Source organism: Molossus molossus, unplaced genomic scaffold (assembly GCF_014108415.1).
Source record: "Molossus molossus isolate mMolMol1 unplaced genomic scaffold, mMolMol1.p scaffold_m16_p_6, whole genome shotgun sequence".
NCBI classification, from domain to species: Eukaryota; Metazoa; Chordata; class Mammalia; order Chiroptera; family Molossidae; genus Molossus; species Molossus molossus.
This window is the reverse complement of record NW_023425399.1, coordinates 5,608,794-5,636,645: the sequence shown is the minus strand read 5'-3', so window position 1 is coordinate 5,636,645 and position 27,852 is coordinate 5,608,794. Positions and strand designations below refer to the sequence as shown.

The 27,852-nt window shown below is 48.9% G+C and overlaps 1 protein-coding gene across 1 annotated transcript in view; it reads left to right on the top strand.

Annotated features, from left to right (window-relative positions):
- Positions 1 to 14: 14 nt before the first annotated feature.
- The window catches only part of DOK5 (docking protein 5), a 126,916-nt gene continuing 99,078 nt past the window's right edge, over positions 15 to 27,852 (top strand). Inside the window, exon 1 of the mRNA XM_036245092.1 lies at positions 15 to 416. Coding sequence (XP_036100985.1) covers positions 351 to 416 — 66 coding nt within the window. The 5' untranslated portion in view covers positions 15 to 350. The remainder of the gene's footprint in view (positions 417 to 27,852) is intronic.

Sequence of the window (27,852 nt, the reverse complement as noted above, 5' to 3'; positions counted from 1 at the left end):
ACCTCCTCCACCGCCTCCTCCTCCTGGCCGCCAGGAGGCTGGGCTGGATCCCCGAGCAGCCGCCGCTCCTCCTCCTGGCGGGCTGGCCGATGAGTCAGCTGACGCGGGCGCTCCACCTCGCCCCGCCGCCCCGCTCCGCGCTCCCCCAAAGTGGCTGCAAGCCGGCCGCCCACTTTCAGCGTTGGGGGGACAAGTGATGTGCGCCTTCTAGAGCCACGCGGAGCCGCAGCCGGGCAGCCTCCCCTCTCCAACTTTGCCCCCGCCCCCACGCCTCCGCCGACCCTGCCCTCCGCCCTCCCCGAAGCCACCGGGGTGCGCGCGCGCGGGTGCGGGGTCACCGGCTGTCCGGGATGGCTTCCAATTTTAATGACATAGTGAAGCAGGGGTACGTGAGGATCCGGAGCAGACGCCTCGGGGTGAGTAGCAGTCCCTTTCCCCCGGTTCATCTGTCTTTCTCCGGAGCCAGCATCCCCGGAGGCAGGAAGGAGGTGCCCGGCCCGCGCCCGGCGAACGCGCGGCTCTCGCCCCCCGAGTCCACACCTCGCGCTGCCGCTGTCAGGCGGTCTCGTGTGTCACGGACCTATCTTTATCTCTCGATGACTTGGCTGTCTGCTGGTGGCCGCGTGCTCGGCTTCAGTAGCCACTGGAGCCCGTCGACTCGAAATAAATATTTCTCCGTAGCTATGGGAGTCGGAGCTGAGGACCCGGCGGGCGCCCAGCCTGCCGGATGCCCGCGGTGCCCCTCTCCCTGCTCGCTGCCAACTTAACTTTCCAGGGGGTGGGTCACGGGCAGAGAAACAGGGCAGACGCCCTCGGTGTGAGCAAGGTCAGCGACCCTCTGACCCCAGGGAGACCCCTGCCGAGGGAAAGGTCTCTTTGGACTCCGGGTCCTGGACAGTGACCCACCTCTGTCCCAGGTGTTGGCAAAGGCGGCGTGGGTGGCCGCTGGCCAGGCCGGCTTGGGGTAGATGTCCCAGTGTGAATTTCCCCCCATCCTTAGCCTGGGTGGTGGGTGTCTGCTGGTGGACCTACTCCCTGGCACAGAGCAGGGTTCCCTACATTGGTGGGAAAGGAAAGAATGAATGAATCCGAGGGTACAGATGGCGGCCCAGTGATGGCTCCTCTCTCAAAACTCCTTCTCCTCCCCCTTTTCTCTTCGTTGATGGGATGTCAGAGAGAACTCGGTCTGCTTCTCAGACAGTAACGGAATTCTTGAGGGAGGGGGAGCACCCTGGAAGGGTTTTTCTTCGCATTTCACACGGCCTCATGTCTCTGTGCCCGGGGTCAGGTGGTGGTGCTGCCCATGTTTATTGCCTTCGGGAGAGGCGGGGGAGGAAAGTTTACTTTAGTAACGTCTGAAATCATAATTAATGTCCCCCGTGATGTGGAACGGCCCCCCTGGGAAGAGAGTTGTAGTGATGCCTTTCTCTATAAATATATGTCGTGGGCACCTTCCTCTTATTTGGTCTTTGGACATTCTTTCTGTGCCAGATAATTTTACTGAAAATTGAAAGGAAATTTTACCGTGGTAAACAGCTTGGAAGGAAAACCTGGGGATGGGAAACATCTGTGATTATGAAAAACTCTTGCCTGGTTTGTTTGGGTCCCTCCCTCCTTCTCTCTCTCCCTCTCTCTCTCCACCTCCTCTGCCTACCTCCTCCTTCCTTTCTCTCTCGATTTCTCTGCTTGTCACCCTGTTTTAGCAATTATGTCCTGCGTTATTGTGACTAGATAATTAGGGAGAAATGTTGCAGAACTAATCAATTCCTATCAGCCCTGCCCAAGTTTCCTTGATTTCTGTGTTTGCTATGCAAATATTCTCCTCTGCAGGAGCAACTGTTGTTAGGGTACCTGACCAAGTGACTGTCATGCAAAGAGCAAGAAATACTAGGAAATCTGCATTCTTGATGACCTTCTGGGCGAGCCAGAGTGTTACAATAGAAAAGGCAGCATTGAAAAAAAACCGCCATTCTAATTTTATACTTACTCCATCATGTCAATTGAGGAAATTGTTAGGAGACTTCCATTTCATATTAGGGAGCATTCCAATAGAAAGAGGACATGCATTATTAATGTGCAAAATGTGAATTATTCATAGGGATCGGAATGTATGCCAAATTGTGACACACGGTGATTTATTTGCAAGACTAGTTACCGTAACTTTCTAGCTTATGGTAATTGAGATTATTTTTCTATATTAGTACGACTGACACAGTATAGTCCTATGCGTGCGCCAATGTTTATGGACAGATATTTGGAGCAGTAGGAAAGGAACTATAGTTTGCATTCACTGTATATTTTACAGTATTTTGGCTGCCAGTGAGCAGTATACTTTCTCAGGATTTATCCATTCCGTCGTGTTAACACATCGATTTTAGAGCATCTGTTGAAGGATGGTTATGGCTCATAGAGAGAAAAGGTCAAAACTGTAATCAAAGAAATCTGGTTTTCTTTGTTAACATTGGTGTTTTTTTTTTCCAGTTAATTTTTAAAAAGTGTTCTCATGATGTAATTTATTTACATAAACCAAGGAGGCTGAGTACACAGTTGTCAGAAAACAGTGCAAACTAGAGTTTTGAATGGAGGCTGCAAGCGTCGGTGAGCAACGCTCCAGGGACACAGCACAGAGAAGCTCTGTCCAGAGCGAGACGGGTGATGGTTTTCCTCTGGGCTGCAGGCAGCCTGCAACAGGTACACGTGCCGAGAGGGCACCCCCTCAGCGCCCGTGGAACTGGGCATTGCCTTCCAGAGCGAGTGGGTGACCGCAGTTCATCAGCCTCTTTAGGAACTAGTCTGACACCGTGGTTTTATTAATGGCATCCAGACAAGTGTCTGTGGATTGGAACCATGTTTTGGTGGGGGGAGGGGTGTTTATAATTAAACAAGAAAACAACATTTCATGGTAAGCAGCTGCCGTGCCAAGAAACGTTCCCTCAGACTGGGAGAAAGAGAAGAGAGCGGATTCTGCTTCTGCGACTCATTAGCTCCATGAGCCCTGGCCTTTCGTGGCCGCAGTTTTCAGATCTATGCAGTGAGCATCATGTTGGGGGCGTTAAATCAGATACACCTGTGCAAGCGCAGTGGCCGTGTACTGCATTGATTCTGAGCGTATTATTTCTTTAGTATAATCAAAGGGAGTTAGAGCCAGTGGACGGAGAGAGGGACTATTGATCTCGTTATGTTCATATTTTCAGGCGTCCAAAGGCATTAACATTTATGCAGCTGGAGACATTCTCATTAGATGCAGCTTTTTGTATAGGTTTAAGTCCTTTTTTTAAAAAAAAATGGGACAGGAAACATTCTAAGACCATCCCCATTCAAATGGGAGGAGGATAAGTGCTCATCTTTAATTGAGATCCTAGATAGTTGAAGTGATCAAATAATCCAATAGGTATTGACTTTTTTTCTTGAAACGTAGACAAGCTTAATGAAATTCAACTCCTCGAGCTCAAAAGTCTCACCATCTTCACATCTTCATTCTCCAGCGTATTCTCCGTTGGCTCATGGAGGTCTCGGGCGGTGCCCTGGTACAGTATTTGCTCAGGAATGTCCCTGTTACTATTTGGGGGGCTGTGGGGTGGGAAGGGGAGCAGCTGTCTACAATTATTTGGCTAATCCATGAAAGGCCCTAAAAATACATCCTTGGATGAGTGGTGGATCAGACAATTTGCACATCGTTTTATTTATTGATTTTGTTTATCTTCCCCCGAGGATATTTTTCCATTTAGCTTCAGATAGAGAGGGAGGGAGGGAGGGAGGAAGAAACACCAACGGGAGAGAGGCACATGGACTGGTTGCCTCCCGCAGGATCTGACCAGGGCCTGGGACAAACCACAACCAAGGTACGTGCCCTTGACCAGAATTGAACTGGTGACTCACTGGTCCGTGGGCCGACGCTCTAACCGCTGACTCAAACTGGCCAGGGCGAAATATTTGTTTTTAAACAGTTTTTGGTAGCTTTTGTCGGGGAATCATTATCTTTGGTATTTTAAGAATTTAGTTTACATTTGGGACCTATTTGCTTTCATTTTATCATTCATCAACTACTTATTGAGTGCCTACTAGCGTTAAGCCCAGGATAAGCTGCCTCACACAAAACGGGCACAGCCAACATCCTCAAGGAGTTAGCAGCCTGGTTGGGACTTGTATTGTTCGCTATAGTTTGGGGTGGATTCGTCTCAGTTACAGGGCGAAGAGTCAAGTGAAGGGTATCCGCAGACGTCTCCCTGGCCCGTGTTCGTGGAAGGAGGAAAGGCACATTTCATTTTCTTACTCTAGGAATTTGATTCCAGTTGGGTGGAAACAAAGCTTTGGAGATTCTAAGCCGGGATGAGATGCTGATGCCTCCCTCCTGCCAGCCCCTGTTTTGGAGAATTTCAATACGAAATTGTGAGTTTAGAAATGCCACAGAAATATGTGGGCGTCGGAGTCAAAATAGCTCCTTTCTAGAATGCAGATGGCTACATTTTGGATGAGGATCAGGGAGCTGAATTTTGCAGAGCAGGCGGGGACTGTCTTTATTTCACTAGTGTTCTAAGCCTCTGTCCATGCCCGGATCCCAGGGAATACAACTGTGTGTGGGTCGTGTTCCTCAATGGAGTCCTCGGGCTCCAGGGAGGGGACGCAGGGAAGTTTTCTCAGGTGATGCTTCATAGTTTCTATTAGATTCTTCCAGAAATCTGGACCTCCCTGGCCTGGTCTTTTTAACTGCCCACCCTCTCGACCTTCCAAAAGGCTAAGAATCACTGTCTCATTTCTTAAAGTGTTTATTTTATTTTTAGAAAATGGTAGGTTCCCATGCAGTTGTAGGAGACAACACAGAGAGAGAGCCCATGCCCTTGACCCAGTTTCCCGCAATGGTAACATTGTTCAAATCTGTAGCACAGTGTCACAACCAGGATGCTAATGTTGCTACAGTCGGATACAGAACATTCCGTTGCCACAGGGTCCTTTCTCTTTCCACAGCCCTACGTCCTTGGCAACCACTAATCTGTTTTCCGTTTCCACAATTTTATCATTTCAAGAATATTTATAAATGGAACCATATAGTATGTAACCTTTGAGGCTTGGTGTTCTTTCCCCCCCTCTGGAGTTATGGCACCAATGGTCGATTCCGTTTTCATTGCTAAGTAGTATTCCACTGTATGGATATACCATATTTGTCTAGCCTTTCATCTGTTGAAAGACATTTGGGGTGGTTTCCAGTTTGGGGCTGTGATGGGTAAAGCTATTATAAATATCATGTGTGGGTTTCTGAGTGAACGTAAGTGTTCATATCTCTGCAGGAGGTCACCTGCAAGAAAGCGACAGGGGCCCGGGTCCGAGCACAGAGCCAAATAGGTGCATATTGTCCCCACCTCTTCCACTGAATCACAGGGCTAAGAATGCTTTCGACCTTAGAAATGATACAATCAGGTTAAGGGAAAGTCCCTAAAATTGTGCTTTTGTGGCAGTTCTTAAGACTGTCCTTTTGGTGACCTTTGCTCATTATAATAGTTAAAAACACACTCCTGGATGGAGATTTAAAAGGCTAATGAGACATGCAGAGTATGTTGGAGCATGCAGCCCTGCGACGCTTGTGCCTGCTGGTGACAGCTGGCCTAGAGAGGGACCCCGAAGATGAAGCAGGAACCAGGACGTACCCACACTGTATAAAGGCAGCCTTGGCAAAAGCTCGGGAGCCATGCCCACGTTCCCTGTGTGCTCCCTCGACGCACCAAGGTTCGGTCTCTTCCCGCTAAAGCATAATAAACCTCCTTTGTTCTAACTATAGTCTGCCTGTGATTTCTCTCCGGGAAAAGATGAGAACCTACCCTTTGGTCGGTAACACCTCCAGGAAAATGCCCAGGAGAGCAGTTGGTCGGTTATATTGGTAGTTTGCTTCGTTTGTTTTTTTAAGAAACTGCCAAACTGTTTTCCACAGTGGAAACTGTTTTCCCAGTCACACCAGCAATGTGAATCCGGTTTCTCTGCGTCCTTGCAGGAATTTGATGTCGTCGCCAGTTTTTGGTGTGGTCACTATTCTTTATTTTAGACATTCTGATGTGTGTGCACGGATATCTCATAGCGGTTTTAATTGGCATTTCCCTCAGGGGTAGTGATGTTGAGCATGTCTTCCTGGGCTGATTTGCTGCCTGTATTTACATTTTTGTAAAATGCCTGTTCATGTTTTGTGCCCATTTCCTATTGCGTTGTTTGTTTTTTAATTGTTGATTTTCAAGAGGTGTTTAAAAAAATATATGTTCTGGCTCAGTGGTTGAGTGTTGACCCATGCACCGAGAGGTCGCCAGTTCAATTCCCGGTCAGGGCACATGCCCAGGTTGTAGGCCCGATTCCCAGTGGGGGGCATGCAGGAGGCGGCCAATCGATGTTCTCTCTCATTGATGTTTCTATCTCTCTCTCCTTCTCCCTTCCTCTCTCTCTAAAATCAATAAAGGAATATATATATATAATATTAATCTTTTTCAGACATATGGGTCTTCAGAAAAAATATCCCATGTATTCAATACCATCCTCTAAGGTTAACTTCAATCTGATACCATGATAGGTGTTAGTCATTTCTCACTCCCCAAAACCACAAACTTCTCTGACATCTGCCAAAACCTTCATCTTCTCTTCCCTTCATTCATCTAGTATTCCCTTCATGAATACTTTAGTGGTTAATAGAAAGAGAAATTAGCCTGTCTTATGAATGGACTAATTTAAATTAAAATACTGCTTTTGCTTAAGGTAAGTTTCACTGTTTAGGAAAGCAATTAAATTCTTAAAATGCATTTTATTATCTTAATGCCCCACATTCACTCAATAAAAGAAATTTATTTGGAAAACCTTTAAGAAATCATCCCTCTGCGAATCCCCTACCAAAACTGACTCTTCTTAGGAACAGTTTCTTCAGGTTTCTAGGTTTCTTTCTGCCAACATGCAGATATTTTGGCTCCTTTGAAGAGAACCACTTTTGAGGCTGGATTGTAATTCACCTACAGTGGCCCCAAACCTAGATGTTATGAAACGAGTCTGGTCTCCAACATCTATTAATTCAGATGCAAAATGGGGCGTGAAGTGAGGTTGGAAAAGAACATCTCTCTGGAGGGTTGGCCGCTGAAGAGGTCTCAGTCCTTTGAATCCGTCTTCTCTCTGATTCTCTGCTGGCTGGAGGCTTCCTGTTGGTCCAGATTTGAGCCTTTTACTTCCTGCCTCACAATGACCTTCCCTGACCCCCTTACCTCCCTCTGGAACACTGTTCTGATATAATATGCATAGGACTTTGTAAGATTGCTTTTCTTATTTTTGTACCAGATATGGTTCTTCTTAATTTCTTTTTTTGGGGGGGTTATGTTTCCTCCCACCAGGATTGGAAACTCTATGAGACCAGGGACCTTGGCCATGCACCCCCTGTTTTCAACCCACAGACATGCTCAATAGTTGCCGATTGAATGGATGGATGATTTTACTGCAGGGCAGGATTGTAGCATGGGAGACTCCAATGTCAGAAGACAAACAGAAAACTTGTGCTTAGGTTCCAGCTGATTCTGTTGTAGATTCTATTCTTGATTGGCAGAATGTTCTAGAATTTCTCGTTGCTATATGATTCCTGTTGGTATGTGATCTGCAAAGTCAGTATCAGGAGTTACAGCCATTCATACTGCAGGGTTGGACTGACCTCCTTACAATTACATTTGATGTTTGTGGGAACAGGTAATACATGCCCTGGGTACCAAATCGGAAGGCTCAAGGTGTACGCATTGGATGGTAAGATTTCCTTTATCTTTGTCCATTGGTATCACCCAGCGTCCTTCCCCAGAAGCAACCGCTGTGAACAGTTTCTTCCAGAATAGTCTGTGTACCAGAAGTTTTGTGTGTGGGTGCCTGTGTGGATGGATGTGCATAAAATTTATCACATACTCTTCTGTCCTGTGATTTTCTTATTTACCAACCTATCACGCTTTTCATTGAGAAGATAGGATTCCAGAGTGTGGTTATGTCTGATATCAAATAGTTATTTGCTTACTTATTCATTCTTCTTTCCTTTTTTTAAAATCACTAAACATGTGCATGCAGTATTTTTATACCCATTTTACAGATCCTGAAGGGGGTTACTGAGTTTCTGTCTGAGTCATGCAGCTGGCACGTAGCAGGACCTGAATTTGAAAATTCAAGCTGCACCTCTTTTGTGGAATTTGTATAAATCTTTTTCCCCCTTTCTGTTGCAAATGGTTCCACAGACCACTCCTCATCTTACCCAGTGGGTGAGCACGCTGGTGAATGAATTCCCAGAGGTGGGACTCGGGCCCAAAGCTGTTCACGGGTAGGGGTGTTCCCTGGCCCCTCTGGACAATCCCACTTCCATTCGTCTTGCAACTGTGCTCAGAGAGCTTTTTATTTATTTATTTATCTATTCATTCATTCATTCATTCATTCATTCATTCATTCCTTCCTTCCTTACCCGAGGTTTCTATTTTTTGTTCAGATAGAGTGGGAGGGAGAGAGAGAAACATCGACACATCAAGTGGCTGCCACCTGCACCACCAACCAGGGCCGGGGACAAACTGCAACCGAGGTACGTGCCCTTAGCGGGAACCGAACCCGGGTCTCTCTGGACCGCAGGCCGACACTCTAACCGCTGAGCCAAACCGGCCAGGGCTCAGAGAGCTTTTTAAAAGTCTTGTAATCTCATCAAGCAGAAATGGACCCCTTGTGTATAGATTTTTCTCAAGCGTGACACTGAGTTCTTGGCAATTTTATAATTAGAATCTTTTCAGTTTGCAGTCTTTTTTTCTTTTGAGAGTGATATTTACTCAACTTAGAAAGTAGTTATTAAGTAAGGATTTAGAAACACCCAAAAGGTTATTTACTTAAAAAAAAAAAAAACACCTTTCTGGGAAATGTTCTATAGAAATCTTTGGCCTAGAAGATATGATAAATCATGTTAACTGTGACTGCTTGTTATTTTATTCTTTTTTTCTTTTTTAAAAATTCCCACCTGAGGAAATTTTTCCATTTATCTTCAGATAGAGTGGGAGGGAAGGAGGGAGGTAGGGGGGGAGAGAGAGAGAGAGAGAGAGAGAGAGAGAGAGAGAGAGACATCGAGTGAGAGAGACACATCGACTGCCTGTCTCCCGCACAACCTTGACCAGGGCTGGGGACCAAACTGCAACCGAGGTATGTGCCCTTGACCAGAATCTAATCCACGACTCTTTGGACCACAGGCAGATGCTCTAACTGCTGAGCCAAACTGGCCAGGACTGTTATTTTTATTCTAAAAATAAAATTATAATATTGAAAATTTTATCAACATATATTAGGTAAAATACATATATATATTGATCAAATAAATACATATTGACTAATGTAGCTCAGCCAATATTTTTATCAGCTAGGCCAGCCTGTGAGATGCTTCAGGTAAGGCACAGCTTTAGGCACAGGGGGGATACAATCTTTCCACTGCTAGATGCAATTCTGAATATTCCTCTAATGTTGTTCCAAGATGTTAAGAACCGCAAGACTTTGCTTAATGACGAGTCTCGAGCCTTGCTTTTCCTTCCTCTCTAAGCATCAGCAGCTCCAGCTCCTTCCTGGTCTTTTGCGGTCCAGTCCTTTGTGCTGGACTCTCTCATCGGTGCCGCCCCCGGGGGCTGGCTCTTATCTCAGCTAGCTGTGGTCACCCACCCAGGCGGGGGTCGGACCCTCCTGTTACAGGTGGCCTCCCTCACCACCCTTTTTGTTATTCAGAGTCATCCCTCGCAACTGTAAGGTTGTTTTAATTCTTCATTTCTAATTTTTTTCTACCCGCCTCTGAGCATCCAGAGGGTCATGTCTTTTTCTGTTTCTGTATTTTGTTATTGTTGTTCCCAGCTGAATTCTCCGTGGCTAAATAGCACCTCGGCCCATAGTAGGTGCTCAATACGCATTTAAGTAAATGAATGAAACCCGAGATAACATTCTGCATATTAGAGGTGCGGCCAGGCACTAACTCTCGCATATCATGTGTGTGCATATGCAGGAACCCCGAGGTATTTCAAGAGTTTTGTGGCATTCCTCTGTGTGATGTCTACTGGTAGCCCTTCTATTTGATCCCAACTGCTGTCCTCGGACTGGGCCAGAAATGTGGACAAGAGAAACCTGGCAGGGATGAGGAGGGCTAGACGGGCCCCGGGCCCTGCTGCTGGCCATGTGACCAGAAATGTCCCCACACTGCGCACACCTGAGCTGCCAGGGGGCAGATGCAGATAGAGCTGTCTGCCTCCCTCCTCCCCCTGGCCACGGCGAGCTGTGATGGGGGTGTCCGGAGCATGCCGGGCGCGCAGAGCAGCCCCTCTGGGCCCAGGCTGTCTCCTCTGCGCCCTCCGCTGGCCTCCTGAGTGGGGAGCGGCAGGGAAGCTTTGGATTCCGCTCGGGTGCTGTGACTTGTGTCAGGCCCCAAACCAGACGGGTAGCTTTTTCCATCTGTTACTGTGGATTTCAGAAGGCAGAATTGAATTTCCGGGGGAAAAAAGAAACAGAAAAGGAAAAAGGTCCACTCTACCTAATAAAACGTGGCCACACAGACAAGTCACACACGTTCTTTTTTTATTTGATTTGATTATTTTTTTCTTTATTGATTTTTAGAGAGAGAGGAAGGGCGAGGGAGAGAGAGATGGAAACATTGCTGAAAGAGAACATCGATTGGCTGCCTCCTGCAGGCCCCCCACTGGGGATCTGGCCCACAACCTGGGCATGTGTCCTGACCGGGAATCGAACCAGTGACCTCCTGGTGCAGGGTCGATGATCAACCACTGAGCCACACCGGCCGGGCTACACACCAATTCTTTCTAACAAGCTTTTTGCATTACATGTGCCTGCAAAAAACAAAACAAAACAAAGAAACAGAAAAGGAAGCAACGAAGAGGAAATTTTCTTCCCACCTCAGACTTGACTTTCTTCCCAGGCTTAGCCATTCCAGCGCATTCTTGTGTGGAGATGTTTGTGCAGAAGTATACATAAAAGTGCCTGTGTTGTGTGAGTATACTTTGTTTTGCACGCAGGGGCTCATGTTATTTGATATTGTTGCATACACTGTCCCTTTTTTTTGAACTAATGTTGGAGCACTTTCCAAACATTTCTAGGGGTCAATGCTCGGCGTTCACCCATTTGTTGTTCCCCAATGTCTTTCATGAGTGTGGCCGGAAATGGACATTTTTCAGGGAACTTCTCATTTTCGCTAAGTGACCAGTGACTTAGGAGCACCCCTGGGACACAGTTATGCGTACGTGACGCCGTTTCTGAGAGAAGCCCTGAGAAGGAGGCTCACGCAGGGTCGTGGACGTTTGCGGGGCTGATGTCTTCTCAGTGCTTCCGAGGGGTTCCCAGGGGTGCCCACCCCAGACAGGGCTCGGGAGACCTGTTCCTGCCACGCTTAACCTGGGCATGTGTAACTCTGTGTGTGTGTGCATACATGTGCCTGTGTGTGCATACATGTGCCTGTGTGTGCATACATGTGCCCGTGTGTGAGACCTTTCGGGATGGTCTTCTACCTCTGACCCTTGGCTCAGTCCCCTTCTTCCAAACCGATGCTCTTTATGGCTAATTGATCCCCTAAGACACTCAATCCGAATCCTATCCTCCCTCTCATTTAGAACTCTCTAATGCCTCCCCTTCCACAGAATATTCTGCAATGTCCTCAGGGTTCTCTGTGATCCAGACCCTACCACGTCTCATAGCACCCGCTCCCTGGTTCGAACCGATGACCCCCAGAGCAGGCCCGGTCACTGTACCCATAACCGCTGCTCAGGCCTCCAGTGAGCCGGCTCTTTCCCTCGTCGCTGCCTTTCCACGTCCTTCCTCTTCCCCTGCTTCCTCTGCTCCAGCAAATCCCAGCTGGGCTGCCCTGGTCTTGGAGATGCTTTCCCGACCCCTGCCACCCCCGCACACCGTGGGAGAAACCACTTGCCACATCGCACCTTTACATCGAAATTAATGAAAATGAAAACAATGCCATTCCCCCATCACACTGGCCCTATGTCATTAGTAGCCACCATCTGGGGCGGCGGCAGTGTAACTGTTTCCATCATTGGAAAGAGCTGGACAGGCTGCCCTGTATTTCTTCCGAACACTCATGGCTGTTCCCGCTGATATGATTTTCGAGGCTCAGCTTTGGATGATTGTGCCCTCGCCGGTCTGTGAACCCCACAAGGGCTCTGGTTGCTTGTATCTTGCTGCCTGTGTCTCCTGCATAGTGGGAGTTCAAGTAGCTCTTAGCTTTCCTTCGGTGCCTCATTGATCAAGTAGACCTGGGAGAGGAGGGGAACACAGTCCAGGCTTCACCCAGTTCCCTTCAACATTACAGTTGGTACCTTAGCAGGACCCTAACTCTGTCACCGTGATCATCGGGTTATCTAACCTTTCCCATTGGGCTGGACCTTTCAGCATCCATTGCCTCGCTGTGGGGAGGCGGACTGGGATTGGACAGACCTGGGGGGTGGGCATGGCGGCCTCCAGAGCTCTGTCTGCTCTTCCAGCTGCAGCACCCACCCCAGCTGCAGCATCCCTCCCCAGCTGCAGCACCCATCCCCAGCTGCAGCATCCACCCCCAGCTGCAGCACCCATCCCCAGCTGCAGCACCCATCCCCAGCTGCAGCATCCCTCCCCAGCTGCAGCATCCCTCCCCAGCTGCAGCACCCACCCCAGCTGCAGCACCCATCCCCAGCTGCAGCATCCCTCCCCAGCTGCAGCACTCATCCCCAGCTGCAGCACCCATCCCCAGCTGCAGCACCCATCCCCAGCTGCAGCACCCATCCCCAGCTGCAGCATCCCTTCCCAGCTGCAGCACCCATCCCCAGATGCAGCACCCATCCCCAGCTGCAGCATCCCTCCCCAGCTGCAGCACCCATCCCCAGCTGGAGCACTCACCCCCAGCTGCAGCACCCACCCCCAGCTGCAGCACTCACCCCCAGCTGCAGCACCCACCCCCAGCTGCAGCACCCATCCCCAGCTGCAGCATCCCTCCCCAGCTGCAGCACCCATCCCCAGCTGGAGCACTCACCCCCAGCTGCAGCACCCACCCCAGCTGCAGCACTCACCCCCAGCTGCAGCACCCACCCCCAGCTGCAGCACCCATCCCCAGCTGCAGCATCCCTCCCCAGCTGCAGCACCCATCCCCAGCTGCAGCACCCATCCCCAGCTGCAGCACCCACCCCAAGCTGCAGCATCCCTCCCCAGCTGCAGCACCCACCCCAGCTGCAGCACCCACCCCCAGCTGCAGCATCCCTCCCCAGCTGCAGCACCCACCCCCAGCTGCAGCATCCCTCCCCAGCTGCTGCACCCACCCCCAGCTGCAGCACCCACCCCCAGCTGCTGCACCCACCCCCAGCTGCAGCACCCACCCCCAGCTGCTGCACCCACCCCCAGCTGCAGCACCCACCCCCAGCTGCTGCATCCACCTCCAGCTGCAGCACCCACCCCCAGCTGCTGCACCCACCCCCAGCTGCAGCACCCACCCCCAGCTGCTGCACTCACCCCCAGCTGCAGCACCCACCCCCAGCTGCTGCACCCACCCCCAGCTGCTGCATCCACCTCCAGCTGCAGCACCCACCCCCAGCTGCTGCACCCACCCCCAGCTGCAGCACCCACCCCCAGCTGCTGCATCCACCCCCAGCTGCAGCACCCATCCCCAGCTGCTGCACCCACCCCCAGCTGCTGCACCCATCCCCAGCTGCTGCACCCACCCCCAACTGCTGCACCCACCCCCAGCTGCAGCACCCACCCCCAGCTGGAGTGCAGGGAGTGGGTGGACTGACCTCTTGCAGCTGAGCCCCCTGCTGCTGCCGAAGGAAGCTTCCTGGCTGGAAGCCAAGCCCCACTCTGGGGCACAGCCTCTCTCAGTGACTCCCCCAGTTTGGCACAACTCTTCAGGCATCCAAGTTCCTGCCTAGAAGTGGGGGCCTTCGGAAGGCACTGCTGAGAGTGCACCCAGCTGACCTGTCCCCGGACACCATCCTAGGTATTGCCACCCCATCTCCCCACCAAACTCGCGAACGCAGACCTCCTCCTTGGAAACGACTTTCTGGGAAACTCAACTCGCAACAACCCGATTTGTAACTGCAAATCGGCAGCGTTAGCCTTTTGCAGGAGAGGTTTTTGGGTTTTTTTTTTGCTTGAGGTGTTTGTTGGCCCTGCATTTTACCCAGTGTTCTCAAAGCCGAAATGGTTCTGTCGTTTAATTTTCATAAAACGAAAGTGCGGTGGCTTATTTCATTTACCATCTGTCGTTCAAACACTCCAGTGTCCTCCATAGATCCACCTCCTGAATGAATTAGGAAAATACCTCAACTGCTTCATTCTGTTGAACTTGCACGTGGTAGTTATCAGTGACCACTGTGTTGTTCTCCAAGTAGACAGGAGGCATGATTTGCGTGATGCTCCCTTAGCTGTTTTTGGCTGGAGAGCCCTGATCACAGTTCTTTTCCGCGAGCACCTGGTCACACCCGCCATCGGAGGGTTCTGGTGTAGCTCGTTGTAGCCAGAGCGAAGGAAGGTGTTCTGTCTGTGGGGTTGCTTCCACCTGAATCCTGGACAGGGCATCGGGCCATCGGGCAGGCCACTCACGGAGAGGAACACTGTTTTCCCCCCAGAACTGTCCACCTCGGTGGGCAACCGCAGATTTCGGGGGAACTTTTGTAAAGTAAACGGAGTTACGGAAGGTGTACTGATTGGCAGATGTTTCAAGAATGATGAAAGACTTAGAAAGAAGTACATTTCCCTGGACTGCTGGACTCCCCTTTCATGTGATTGACAGTTTTACATATGGGACTGAAAAGTTCTTTGTCACACACATGGATTTCTCAGGTTAAATCCACTGGAGGGAGGTGGACACTGGGTCAAGTGGTTGCAGGGGAGATTGGACGTTTTACGGGTGTTTAACTTCGAAGCGTATTTTTCAGAGAGAGATGAAGTTGAATATGTCAAAGATGGGAAAAAATCCTTTTGTTAGACTAATTATTCTAATATTAATTCAAATAGGGGGTCAGCTTCCGCAAGTGAAGGTCGCTCATTCCAGCGAATTTGTAATTGTGATTTGAGATGGGCATTAGGCATATGGAGTTAGAAGTGAGCTATTTTTCATCTTATCTTCCAAAGATGCCGGCTGAGCAGAGAATTGGCATATACGTTGGAGAAACGACTAATGAGGAGACTATAAGGATTATTAAAAATATTTCTTACTGTCCTTCGACCTCGAGAGGCATGCCCGTGAAGATTAACTTAAATTTAAGGGCCAACATATAAAAAGAAAAACACCCTTTCAGATTTTGAAACCAGAATAAAGAAAGACTAAGAGTACTTAGAGAGTGACTATTAATCTGTCTGGTCCCTGTATGTTACTGATGGGGACACTGAGGCCAAGAGAGATTTCACGACTTCTCGAAGGCCCTAGCCCCTTAGAAAGTATGTTTTTCAGCTGGAAAATTTGCATCCTGGTGACGAAGAGCATACAGGTCTAGGAGACGTAGCAGACATCTCTACACCGTTGACCCGTGGCCGTGTCACCTTCCTCTCCTCCTGTGTTTTCTCGGTTACGTGGGTGTCCGTAATCATGGGTCCTGTCTCATTGGATGTTGTGAAGATGAAGTAAAGTACTTGACAGTGTCTTTCGAAGTCTCTAGGTGACGTCTGCAGTCGGGGCCCCTGGCTGCTTCTTGTTCACCTGGATTCTTCAGCCTAGAACTCCGCCAGGAGCACAGTGACCCTGGATTAATCAGTGAGCAGACATCATGAACCAAAGTGTCGGATGACCGAGGCTACAGGTGTTGCCAATTAAAGAATCAGTTTAGGCCCTGGCTGGGTAGCTCAGTTGGTTAGCGCATTGTCCAGAAACACCAAGGTTGCAGGTTCGATCCGCGGTCAGGGCACATACAAGAATCAACCAGTGAGTGCAGAAATAAGTGGGGCAACACATCGCTATCTCTCTCTCTCAGTCTCTGTCTCTAGAAATCAACTGAAAAAATGAAAAGGGAGGAGTGGAAGGAGGAAAGATGTTACAATCTGTGTGAGGTGAAAAACCGCCCCCGGTGGACGGGAAACCTTTCGGTGTGCCCCGGCCGTACCATCCCGAAATGGCCCCGATGGATTGTGAAGTGTGCCAAGCAAGTGACATCAAGAGAAACGGGTGCATGGGTGTGTTTCTGCACGGGCACGGGAAACAGAAACAAGGAGGGTTCAGGTAGTAACTGTTGTAAAGGAACGGCTTCCTTCCAGGAAGTGGGGTGGGTGACGGTAGGATGAGGGACGGGGTCATTGCTTTCTTGATGCTCTGGTATTTATCTGTCTGTTCATTTAGTTTACAATGAACATGTGTACATTTTGTGAAACAATATATGACCCTCATTGGCCAGAGACAAAGAACAGCATTTGGGAGATAAGACTTTCTCATGAGTTCATTTTATTTAAAACATATGGCCCTGGCCGGTTTGGCTCAGCAATTAGAGCATCAGCCTGCACACCAGAGAGTCCCGGATTTGGTTCTCGCTAAGGGCACGTACCTCGGTTGCAGTTTGTCCCCGCTCCGGTTGGGGTCATGTGGGTGGCAACCACTCCATGTGTCTCTCACACATTGATGTTTTTCTCTCTCTCTTCCCTCTTCTCTGCCTCCCGCTTTATCTGAAAAATCAATCAATCAATCAATCAATCAATCAAATAAAGTATATTGAGCCTGGCCAGTGTGGCTCAGTGGTTGAGTATTGGCCCATGCATCAAGAGGTTGCCAGTTTGATTCCTGGTCAGGGCACATGCCCAGGTTGTGGGCCCATCCCCAGTGGAGGGTATGCAGGAGGCGGCCAATCGATGTTCTCTTTCAGCAATGTTTCCATCTCTCTCTCCCTCTCCCTTCCTTTCTCTCTAAAATCAATAAAGAAAAAAAATTACCAAATATATATATATATATTTATAATCCATTTTCTGTATGATCAGGGCATATACTCATACATCGTGTTGTCCTGAAAAACATGGTCCAGTGACGTTGCCGATCTCTTCCCGTAGGTATCTGCTGGTGCCTAGGAGAGCCACAGGTCCCACTCTTCACGTGTAAACTCACTCGTTCGTATGTCCACGACAGTCCCCGGTGTGGGAGAGGTAGCCCGGCCGTGGCTCTGTGCACCTGGCCCAGTGCTCAGCTGTCTCAAACATGCTGTGGGGCCTCCTCACAATCAGGGTGGAGCAGTTTCCTACTGTGACCATTACTGACGCTGTTGGATGAAGAACACCGATAGCTCAGGGTGTCAGCTGTGTCCCCCACTGTCGTAAACTAGAGGATGAAACGGTCTCTTCACAAACCATGTTCACTTTCTCTGAGAAGCCGCAGCTCCGGCTCCAGTGTGTCGGGAGACAAAGATGGGGTTTGGGTTTATGGGCTCAAATATTGATTGATTTATTTTTATTTTATTTAAAAAAATATGTGTGGAATGGATGGGGCCGCAGGGAACCCAGCATCCCCGCGGGAAGACGTGCCGGAGGCTGGCTTGCACCTGCACCTGCTGCTTTGTTTTCTGAGAAAAGACTTGAAGATGTTTGATGAGCCGCTTATTTCTCTCTTCTCCGTAGGAACTTACTTTTCTAGTGATATTAACAAGGACGCTGGGACTGTCGGAGTTTACAAAGCGACTGGGAGAAGGCAGGTGCTGGCTGGTAGGGCCCCACCATTCCGCGCGGAGCCGCCGCCTGCGGTCTTCTGCTCTGGAGCTGTGGCTCGGGCGCCCTTCCCCCGTGTACCCTTCCCCCGCGTACCCTTCCCCCGCGTGTCTGAGAAATGCAGCTTCGGCTGTTTCAATGCAAGAGTGTTGACGGTTTCATTTTGTTCTAGAAAGGGGGAAAAAAACCACCTCCCAAATGAGGGGGTAGGGAAGCTTAATATTTCTTTGGTTATTCAAAATACATATCAAAGTTTAGATTTTTAAAAAATATATGTTTTTATTGATTTTTTAGAGAGTGATGAAGGGAGAGGGAGAGCGTGATAGAAACATCCATGTGAGAGAAACATCGATCGGGCGCCTCCTGCATGCCCCCTACTGGGGATGGAGCCCGACACCTGGGCATGTGCCCTGACAGGGAATCGAACTGGCGACCTCCTGGTCCGTGGGTCGCCACTCGACCACTGAGCCACACCAGCTGGGCTAGGCTCAAATATTTAAACACGGCAGTTTCAGCAACGAGAGACATGGGCAGACTGAGCAAATGGCAGAAGGAAGTCGGGCCAGATTTCTGAGCAATCAAGCGGATTTGGAATTGCAGTTGACCTTGATGACCTGCTCATTGCTGCTTTTCCCTGTCACTTTGCAAGTGCTGGTGTTGGCCCTGACGTAGCACAATCCTACTGAATACTTGTGTCCTAGTCCTGGTGAACTGGATACATTGTGCAACCGATGTATTTTATTTTGGGTAATTATATAAAGCAGGGAGAGAGAGGGTCCTGCCTCTTTAAGCTGGTTTTATAAAGATTTGTCTGCCAATACTAGTCTTTTACCAGTTCCAGCACTTCAGCCAAATAAGGGTCTTTCTGTGGAAGACTAAAGCCAGCTGGTGACCATGCCACTGTGGTTGGTTGTAATGCAGATGCGGTCATAGAGAAGCAGAGACAGAAATTATTCTGGGCTCTGTGAATCTGTAAACTGAGTCTGGACTAATAATAGTAGGGTATTTAATAGCTGTTACCATTAGGCAAAGCACTGCATACACACAGAGGGAAAGTAGTTCCCACCAGCGAGCCCGTATTACAGATGAAGAAAGTAAGGATTAGAGTAGTGATAGGACTTGTCCGAGGTCAAATGGTCAAGTGAGGTGCATCTGGAATCAAACGTGGGCATATTTCATTCATTCTTCATTTAACTCTTGGGATAGCATTTACTCATTAGTTACAGAGTAAGACTTATTATAGGCCATGTAAAGTTCCCAAGTTATATGTGATTAGCTTTTTCAGTTGTAAGGAGCCTCAACATTTCAGGCTAAGAAGTTAGAAGTTATCCAGAATCACAGAAATGGTAAAGGACTGAGGAGACTTGGAACTCCTTTGGGAGTCCATGGTCGTTCTTACCTATCTAAAATTTCATGTGATTGCAATGATTACATATTTACAATGTCATATCCCGTGTCTTAAACTGTACTGTGTTACATTGTGAACATTTCCACCAATGGTTACAGACTCTTTCAGACCATACTTTTGATGTCAGTGATACTCCACTGAGCAGGTAGATTTACTTGGTCAACACAATGAAACTGTTTCTAATCACAAATAACGTGGGCAGTGTTTTGGATCGCTCCCTTACAATGGATGTGATTATTATGCCAGAAGGTTTGAATACTTTTATGACCCTTGATATACTTCTTGAATGCATTTCCCCAAGGGCCACAAATTCCTCCACGGTCAGCAAGGTCTGTGTGACAGAGACCGGTGTTGCAGGTGAGACACCTGTCCGCACGTCACAGACGAAGCTGGGTCGTTTGCGTGGCCACTATCCATCCGTTCACCGCTTGTAGAGTTGGGTTTCAGATCCCAGACTAAGTAATAAAACAAAGCTCTACCTACAGTCCTCAGCGTGTATTTCAGCCCTTAGCACGGAGATATATGCAGTGTTTTGTGACTTCCGTGATTTGGACCCTCTGTAAACCCAGCAGTGCGTTGGGTTCCATGGCTTCTCCCCTTTGTTAACTGTACTCTGTGGGTGAAGCTGGCGCACCGACCGCGGAGCTGGGCGCATCACGCAGAGGGCGCGTGCTCTGTCCAGGCGGTTGGCCGGCGGGCTTAGTGGTGTCTGCGTAGCACTGTCAGAACCACATTAGCAGTAGCGACCTGGTTACCAATCATGATGCCTGTGACCTAATCATTCCTGTGGTTTCAAACATTTCATGCACTTACACTCATTTGTGTGTTGATGAATTCCACACATTGATTTGTCCGCCACCTTTTTACTGAGCTCCTGGATGCTGACAGACAGCTGATGAATCCAGATCAGCTGCAAAATGTATGAATGATAAATGCAGTCACTCAACCAGTAGTTTTATATTACTGTAATGATTTTGTGCTTTTTGATTAAAAAATTTTTGTAGGGATTTACCTGACTCAAAGTTCAAGAAATAAAAGTTAAAAAGGGTACACAGCAAAAATGCTCTCCTTCCTCTGCCCACAGCCATCTAATACGATCCAAACAGACAGTCAATGTTACAGTTATTTACGTAGTTTTCAGCTGTATCTCAGGCAAATGTCAACATTGCATATGTACATATACAGACATGTTTACATATACATTACGTGTGTGTGCCGCGTTTTTTCCCTCATATACTTCTCTTTGACATTTAAAATCTTTTTCAATTACAGTTTACTTGCAATATTTTGTATTTGTTTCACGTGTACAGCATAGGGATTAGACAATCATATACTTTACAGTGTTCCCCCCGATGTTTCCAGTACCCACTGGTATCATGCATAATTCTCGCACCGTGTATACTTTTACGCAGTAACCTGAAGGAAGGGTGTGCAGCCGCACGGACACCCGAGGAGGCGTATTCCAGGCAGGATGAACACAGTGCAGATGGACAAGGTCCAGGGATGAGTGTGCTGGGAGTCTGTGGGAAGGAGTTTGTTATATTTCCATATGTGATGGGAAACCCTTGACGACTTTGAAGCTAGAGAGGGTCTCCAGCATTTCGGGGAGCACTTCACCTCCAGTGCGGCATCTCACTTGTCTTCCACGTGTACTGAGCAAGAACAGATGACAGGGTTTAAAGCGAGGTGGTGGTGGGAACATTCATTGTTGGCCAGAAGGTTCTCCTCGCCTCCCTCTCCACTTTCTCCAGTGGGACTCTGCAAGTCGCAAACCCCTGCTGGTAAAGACACGGCTTTGATGACAGAGAGCAATTTCGCTCCAGGACAGACTGTGCACCAGCTCACCCTGACCCACCTCCACCGCTGCAGAAGGAACTCCAATCCAGTCCAAGCCGTCCAGTGAATCTGAGACAGAACTATCCCCGGGGCCTTCTGGGCACGGGGGTGGGCACTTCGTAAAGCTCACTTACATTTTCTTTTATTTGCATTTTTTTCTGTTCATTTGCACAAAATTTCCTGGAAACAATGCTGCTATAAGAAACCAAGCTCTTTCTTTTTCTTTGTTATAGGTTCTTTTCTCCCTTTCTTGGTGAAGTAGGCTGGCTGTGGAAAGGGCTGTTTCTCTACCCACAAATGCTCAATAGTTAACAGTCACATTTTATTAAAATTTTTTTTTCTTTATTGATTTTAGAGAGAGAGAGGAAGTGAGAAGGACAGAGAGATAGGAACAGCGATAAGAGAGAACACGGATTGGCCGCCTCCTGCATGCCCCCACTGGGGATTTGGCCCACAACCTGGGCATGTGCCCCGACTGGGAATTGAACCAGTGACCTCTTGGTGCATGGGTTGATGCTCAACCACTGAGCCACACTGGCTGGGCAACAGTCACATTTTACACTGAATCTTAAAATGTATGTACATGAACCAGCGTAACATTTTTTTTTTTTTTGTCATTTGCCTTTTCTTTTTTAAAAAAATCTTTATTGTTGAATGTAGAATGTATTACAGATGTTCCACATTTTTCCCCCAATGACCCCCTCCTCCCCACTCCCGCCCCCCTCTCGCCTTTTCCCACACTATTGTCTGTGTCCATTGGTTATGCATATAAGTTCTTTGGTTTATTTCTTCCCACCCCCCAACCCCTTTCCCTTTGAAGTTTGTCAGTCTAGCAATGAATTTGTACTTCTTAATCCCTTCACCTTTTTCACCCATTCCCCCAACCCCCTTCCCAACTGGCAACCAACAAAATGTTCTCTGTATCTATGAGAATGTTTCTGTTCTACCTGTTCATTTTGTTTGTAGATTCCATTGTCGATAGATATGTATTCATTGCCGTTTTGTTTGTTCATATAGTTTATCTTTTTCTTCAAAAAGACCCTTCATCATTTCATATAATAACAGTTTGGTGGTGATGAACTCCTTTAACTTTTTCTTGTCTGGGAAACTCTTTATATGGCCATCGATTCTAAATGACAGCTTTGCAGGATAGAGTAATCTTGGTTGTAGGTTCTTGCTTTTCATCACTCTGAATATTTCTTGCCACTCCCTTCTGGCCTGCAAAGTTTCTTTTGAGAAGTCAGCTGACAGCCTAATGGGAACTCCCTTGTAGGTAACTAGCTGCCTTTCTCTTGCTGCTTTTAAGATTCTCTCTTTGTCTTGAACCTTTTGCATTTTGATGATGATGTGTCTTGGTGTGGGCCTCTTGGGGTTCCTCTTGTTTGGGACTCTCTGTGCTTCCTGGACTTGTATGTCTGTTTCCTTCACCAAGTTAGGGAAATTTTTTGCCATTATTGTTTCAAACAGGTTTTCATTTTTTTGTTCTCTCTCTTCTCCTTCTGGCACCCCCAAGATGCGAATGTTGGCACGCTTGAGGTTGTCCCAGAGGCTCCTTACACTATCCTCATTTTTTTGGATTCTTTTTTCTTTTTGCTGTTCTGATTGGGCATTTTTTTGCTTCCTTATATTCCAAATTGATGGTTTGCTTCTTGGATTTACGTACTGTACTATTGAATCTGTGTAAATTATTCTTTATTTCAGTTAATGCCTCCTTCATTTCTGACTGTGTATCCATCATTTCTGACTGGCCCTTTTTTATGCTCTTGAGACCCTCCCTAAGTTCACTGAGGTTCTCACTAAGTTCATTGAGCATCCTGATAAGCAGTATTTTGAACTCAGCATCTGTTAGGTTGCTTATCTCCATTTCGCTTAGTTCTTTTCTTGGGGTTTTGTTCTGTTCTTTCATTGGGGACCTGTTTCTTTGTCTCCTCATTTTGGCTGCCTCCCTGTGTTTGTTTCTGTGTATTACTTAACGAGAGGTATGGGGCTAGCTGAGACCAGATGCTGCTTGTTTGAAAGAATTTAGGAAAAACCTGAAGCAGGATCCAAGACAGGCCAATCCTATGGTTAAGCAACTGGCAACAGCTTGGGTGGGCCTGAAAGTTGGGTGGGGCGGGGCCTCAGGGAGTCAGCAAGGCGGGGCTACCAGTGTGAGCCAGGTTGCTGGAGTCCCAGGTATGGAGACTGTCTGCTGCCCCAGGGAAGGGCTCAGCAAAGGAACAAAGGCCTCTGACAGCACGTTTGTCCCGGAGAAAGTCCCCTCTCCAGCCCTCGCTCCAGTGCCAAACAGCTCAGTTCTCCCCTGTAAGTCTCTGGCGCCCCTGGAGCTGCCTCCCCTCCAAGCTCAGAGGGAGCGAGTCCGATAAGTCCGTGCATGGGCCCTTTAAGGAGCTGCCTGGGGCTCCAGCCGCCTCAGCCTCCCTGAGCCTCAGTTCCCGCTGGTTTTTCCAGCCAGAAGTGATGGGGACTCTCTTCCTGGCACTGGAACCCTGAGCAGGGCACCTGGTGTGGGACGGGGACCCCTCAGTCCTCAGGGAGGACCTTCCCAGCAGAGGTGTCCTCCTGATTTTTATCCGCCACACATGGGTGTGGGATCAGCCTGTCCCCTCCGCCCCTCCTACCAGTCTGGATGTGGCTGCTGCTTTAATTCCGTAGTCGTAGGACTTCCATTCAGCTTGATTCCAGGTGATTCTGTATGATGGTTGTTCTGTAGTTTAGTTGTAACTTTGATGTGGTTGTGGGAGGACGGATACCGCGTTTACCTACCCGCTGTCTTGACCGGAAGTCCCCGAGCATAACATTTTTAAAACAGCCCATTTTAAACTTCGGACTTGTATAATTGATAGCTTCTTATTAGAATTAAAGAGAAAACAAGCCCTTTCAAGTTCAACTTCTGATCATGGTTAAGGAGAGGTTCTGCTGACCTCTCTAATCCACAGCCAGGGATGTGTACTGAGAAAATGACTTTATAATAGCGCCTGATTGGAAAAGCGGACAGTATTGTTGGAAGGCTGAGAGAAACAGCATCCGGGCTTTCAGAACGGATCTGGCCCAGGGTCCCGCGGGCCTCGTTTGAGACAGACCGTTCGTCCTGCCTCATCTGCCGGAGTGGCGAAGCCTGTCCTCGGCTTTGCTGGGCTCACAAACACTGGCCAGGGCTGCTGGCTGAAGGCTGCCTGGCTGTGTGCGCTCGCTGGTCCAAACAGCTCTCCCTGGCCGGCCATGGCGAGCGCACCGTCCAGACTCACCCCTGACTTCACTCCTGGGCTTCTGGGCTTGAAGGAGCAGCCGTCGGAATGGGGGTGAGCCCGCGGGCTCAGCCGGGCTGGCTCGGCCAGCACGGTCTGCCCACTGCGCTGCACTTGACCGCGCAGAAGGGCGTCTGTGTCTGAGGACAGTCAGAAGCCCCAGTGCCCCTCCTCCCTCAGGGACGGCCACAGCAGTCACAGGGAGAGCCACCATTTAGCAGGTGCTTTCTACGCGCTCCATCCTGAGCTCAGCTTCTTCTCGAAGCCTCGCCGTGACCTTGTGAGCTAGGTTGTGTCCCTTTGGAGGATGGAGGGCTTCTTCTGGTCACACGTTTTCTGGGTGTGAATGGTGTCCCCCCACCTCCTGGCTCTGTGGCCTGGGGTTACTGGCCTAATCCCGAAGGCTCACGCACCTCTTTGCAATGCTAACAGCTATCTCCAGCTGCTATGTTAGCAGAACCGTATAGTGCCTGGTACGCAGCAGGTACTCGGCAAAAGTCAGCGTTGACATCGCTTTGCTGATGAAGACATTGAGGTGCAGGGAGACAAAGTAACCTGTCCATGCGCACCACCAATATTCCCTCTGGCCTGGTCAGAGGATAAAGGCAAAGACAGCAGATTAGAAACAGTAGCAGGCGTCTGATAACTTAAAAAATAGTTTTTCCAATAGGTGAGTGGGCTAGCCATAGAGTTCCCCGGAGAATTCAACAGCTGTGGTCCTGGTCTTGATAACGGATGACAAGCCTAGGGAAAGAGTCATAGCCGGACGCTTTATCAGTTATGTGCAGATGGCAGGAAATCGAACTCAAAGAGAGGTATCGGCTCCTAAGATTCAAAGGCCCCGGGTGCATCTTGCCTGAGGGATGACTTGTCCCAGGAGGCCAGATGATATTGATGGGAACTGATTCTCTCGCAGACAGTCTCTCCTTGAGGTTGCGAGATGATTGCAGTAGCTTCAAACGTCTTCCCCGTTTAGATTCTTATCCAGTGGGGGCAGAAAAAGTGTCTTTCTTCCTCCTAACAGTGGAAGAAACATTCTGAGCCTGGCTCTCTGGCCAGAATTGGGCATCTGTCCAGTCCTGGAGCACCCATGTGGCCCAGAGTCTGGGTAGGCAAGTTGGCTTATGATAATCCAGCTGCTCCCTGACCCTGAGGCTGCTCACCTTACCACACAGGGGCGGACATGCTTTCACAAGGACGTCTGCGGTGCTGTTCACCAGACAGGGTGACTAGATGCCGCAGGCTATAGAAGTCCACTGACCGCTGAATAAATGATGAGCAGTCTCGTCTCAGCTGTGAACCATGAAAGGGTGTCCTCTGTATCTTTCTTCTCTGGTCCCTTACACTCTTTTATTTTTCTGCAAAACATACTTATTCAGAGAGTAAAGGCGAAAAAAACCCAAAAAAGACCAAAAAAAAAAAGACTCGTCACCCTCAAGGGGAAACAGCCAACTGTAATGCAGTATCTTACATTTTCTGCCCCTAAATACTGTGGTCCTCCGGTTATCCTCAGACCATCATGGTGTTTAATGGTGATCCCAAGAAACGCAAAAGGAACCGATGGACCTGGACAATCACGGTTTGTTAAAGATCTGAATTGTGAGTTGCCTAGCTTTTGGGGGTCAGTTTGGGAAGTCGATTCTGCCATTTATACAGTCTTCAACCAGAGTCATGGCCGCCAGTCCTGTGAAGGGTGGCTCACTGACTCTGGACCTTGGGCAAAGAGGGTGGTACACACTGGGTTTGGTGAGAAAGGGCACCGCTTTTTTTTTTTTTTTTTTATCCTCACCCGAGGATATTTTTCCATTTTTTGTACAGATAGAGTGGGAGGGAGAGAGAGAGAGAAACATTGACGTGAAAGGGACACATGGGTGGCTGCCACCCGCATGACCAACCAGGGCCGGGGACAAACTGCAACCGAAGTACGTGCCCTTAGCGGGAACCGAACCCGGGTCTCTCCGGACCGCAGGCCGACACTCTAACCACTGAGCCAAACTGGCCAGGGCAAGGGCATCGCTTTTAACAGTGTTCTTTCATATTGAGATCCCGCACTTCACTATTAAAAGAATACTCTAAAAAAAAGAAATGTTCTACAAAGGATAAACTTCCTTCCAGGGATGTGGACCAGCATCTGCTCCATGACAGAGTTTCTGCTGGTGGATATAAATTCGCTTTTTATAACGAGCCTCCGTTACACTGGTAGGTAAAGTGGAATGAAATAAGTTAAACGAACAAGCAGAAACTCTACCTCCTAGTTATGTTCACGACTCTCTGTGCTTTGAGGTGAAACAGAAACCACATATTTGATTGGACCATGTAAAGAGCAGAGACGTTAGTAAAACTCCTTTGTCCCGAATCTTCATTCTTTTTTTTAATCCTCACCCGAGCACATTTTTCCATATTTTATTCAGATAGAGTGGGGCGGGGGAAGAGAGAGAGAGAGAGAGAGAGAGAGAGAGAGAGAGAGAGAGAAACATCGACGTGAAAGGGACACATCGAGTGGCTGCCTCCCACACAACCCAACCTGGGCCGGGGACAAACTGCAACCGAGGGTTGTGCCCTTAGCGGGAACCAAACCCGGGTCTCTCTGGACCGCAGGCCGAAGCTCTAACCGCTGAGCAAAACGGGCCCCAGCTGTCCTGAATCTTAAAAGTGCTCAGCATGTGAGCTCAAGGCTGGTGCCCAGGGTCTGGGAGATCTAATCCCCGTTCTCACCACGACTCGACTAGCCGTGGGGTCATGGCCTAGCAGTGGGAGTGGATGAAACTCCTCCTTTCCACTGTCCATTGTGACCGCTCGGTCCCTGGCTGACCTTCTGAATCTGCCCTTTTACTTCGTGTCACTGGTCAACGCCGTGCTCAGAGAGAGGGCTCGGTGCGGGTAGAGGACAGGCGTGTGTGGTTTCACAGACACACCTTCATATCCCTCTCTGCGTCTTCACTTCTCACAGAGTCACCTCACCTGGGAACCTGTGTCCGGTAACGTGGGAACAACCATGATGCCCAGTCCAGAGGGTGGTTGTGAGAAGTATGGGCTTAACGGGCATTTGACAGATAGATGCTCAGTAAACATTGATTCCAGATGACTGACACAGAGTCGCTGCTCTCAAATGAGCTGTGATGGTCGAAGACGTTATTCGAAAGCGTCAAAAACTCAAATGCCCCCGGGACACGTTTCCAACCTACGCAAGTGCAGTGGGCTGGTTAAGGGTCGCGGCCAAGTCGCCTTTGCCCTGTGTCCTCTGCAGCCTGGGTTCCAGCTTCGTTAGTTTCTTCCATTCCTGAAGCAAAATTGGAAATCTGATTCTATGTGAAACTTGGTCATGAAATACGGGTTCATTTATTTTATTTAAAAAATGCTCCGTGGGCAACATTCCCTTTGTGTCCCTCCGCAGGCTGCCGTTGGCCCTCGCTGTTCACGTATTGGCCTCACTTCTTCACTCCCCGAGCTGTGGGGTGAAGGTGGTTCCGCAGCGAGTCACCAAAGGGGCCGGAGGTGACTTCCCCAAGAAGAGCAAGGACCCCGCGCTCATTAACGTTGGAGGAAGGTCGGCTGGGAATCGGCTCATTGACAGGCTTCAAACAGGAAGGGAATTCACACAGTTGATGTTGACTGATTCCTCTTTGTCTTGTAGAGAAGAGTGCAGAAAGCAAATGGATTCACATGCGAAGACATGTCAGGCACGGGTTCTGGGCACGGGCACTG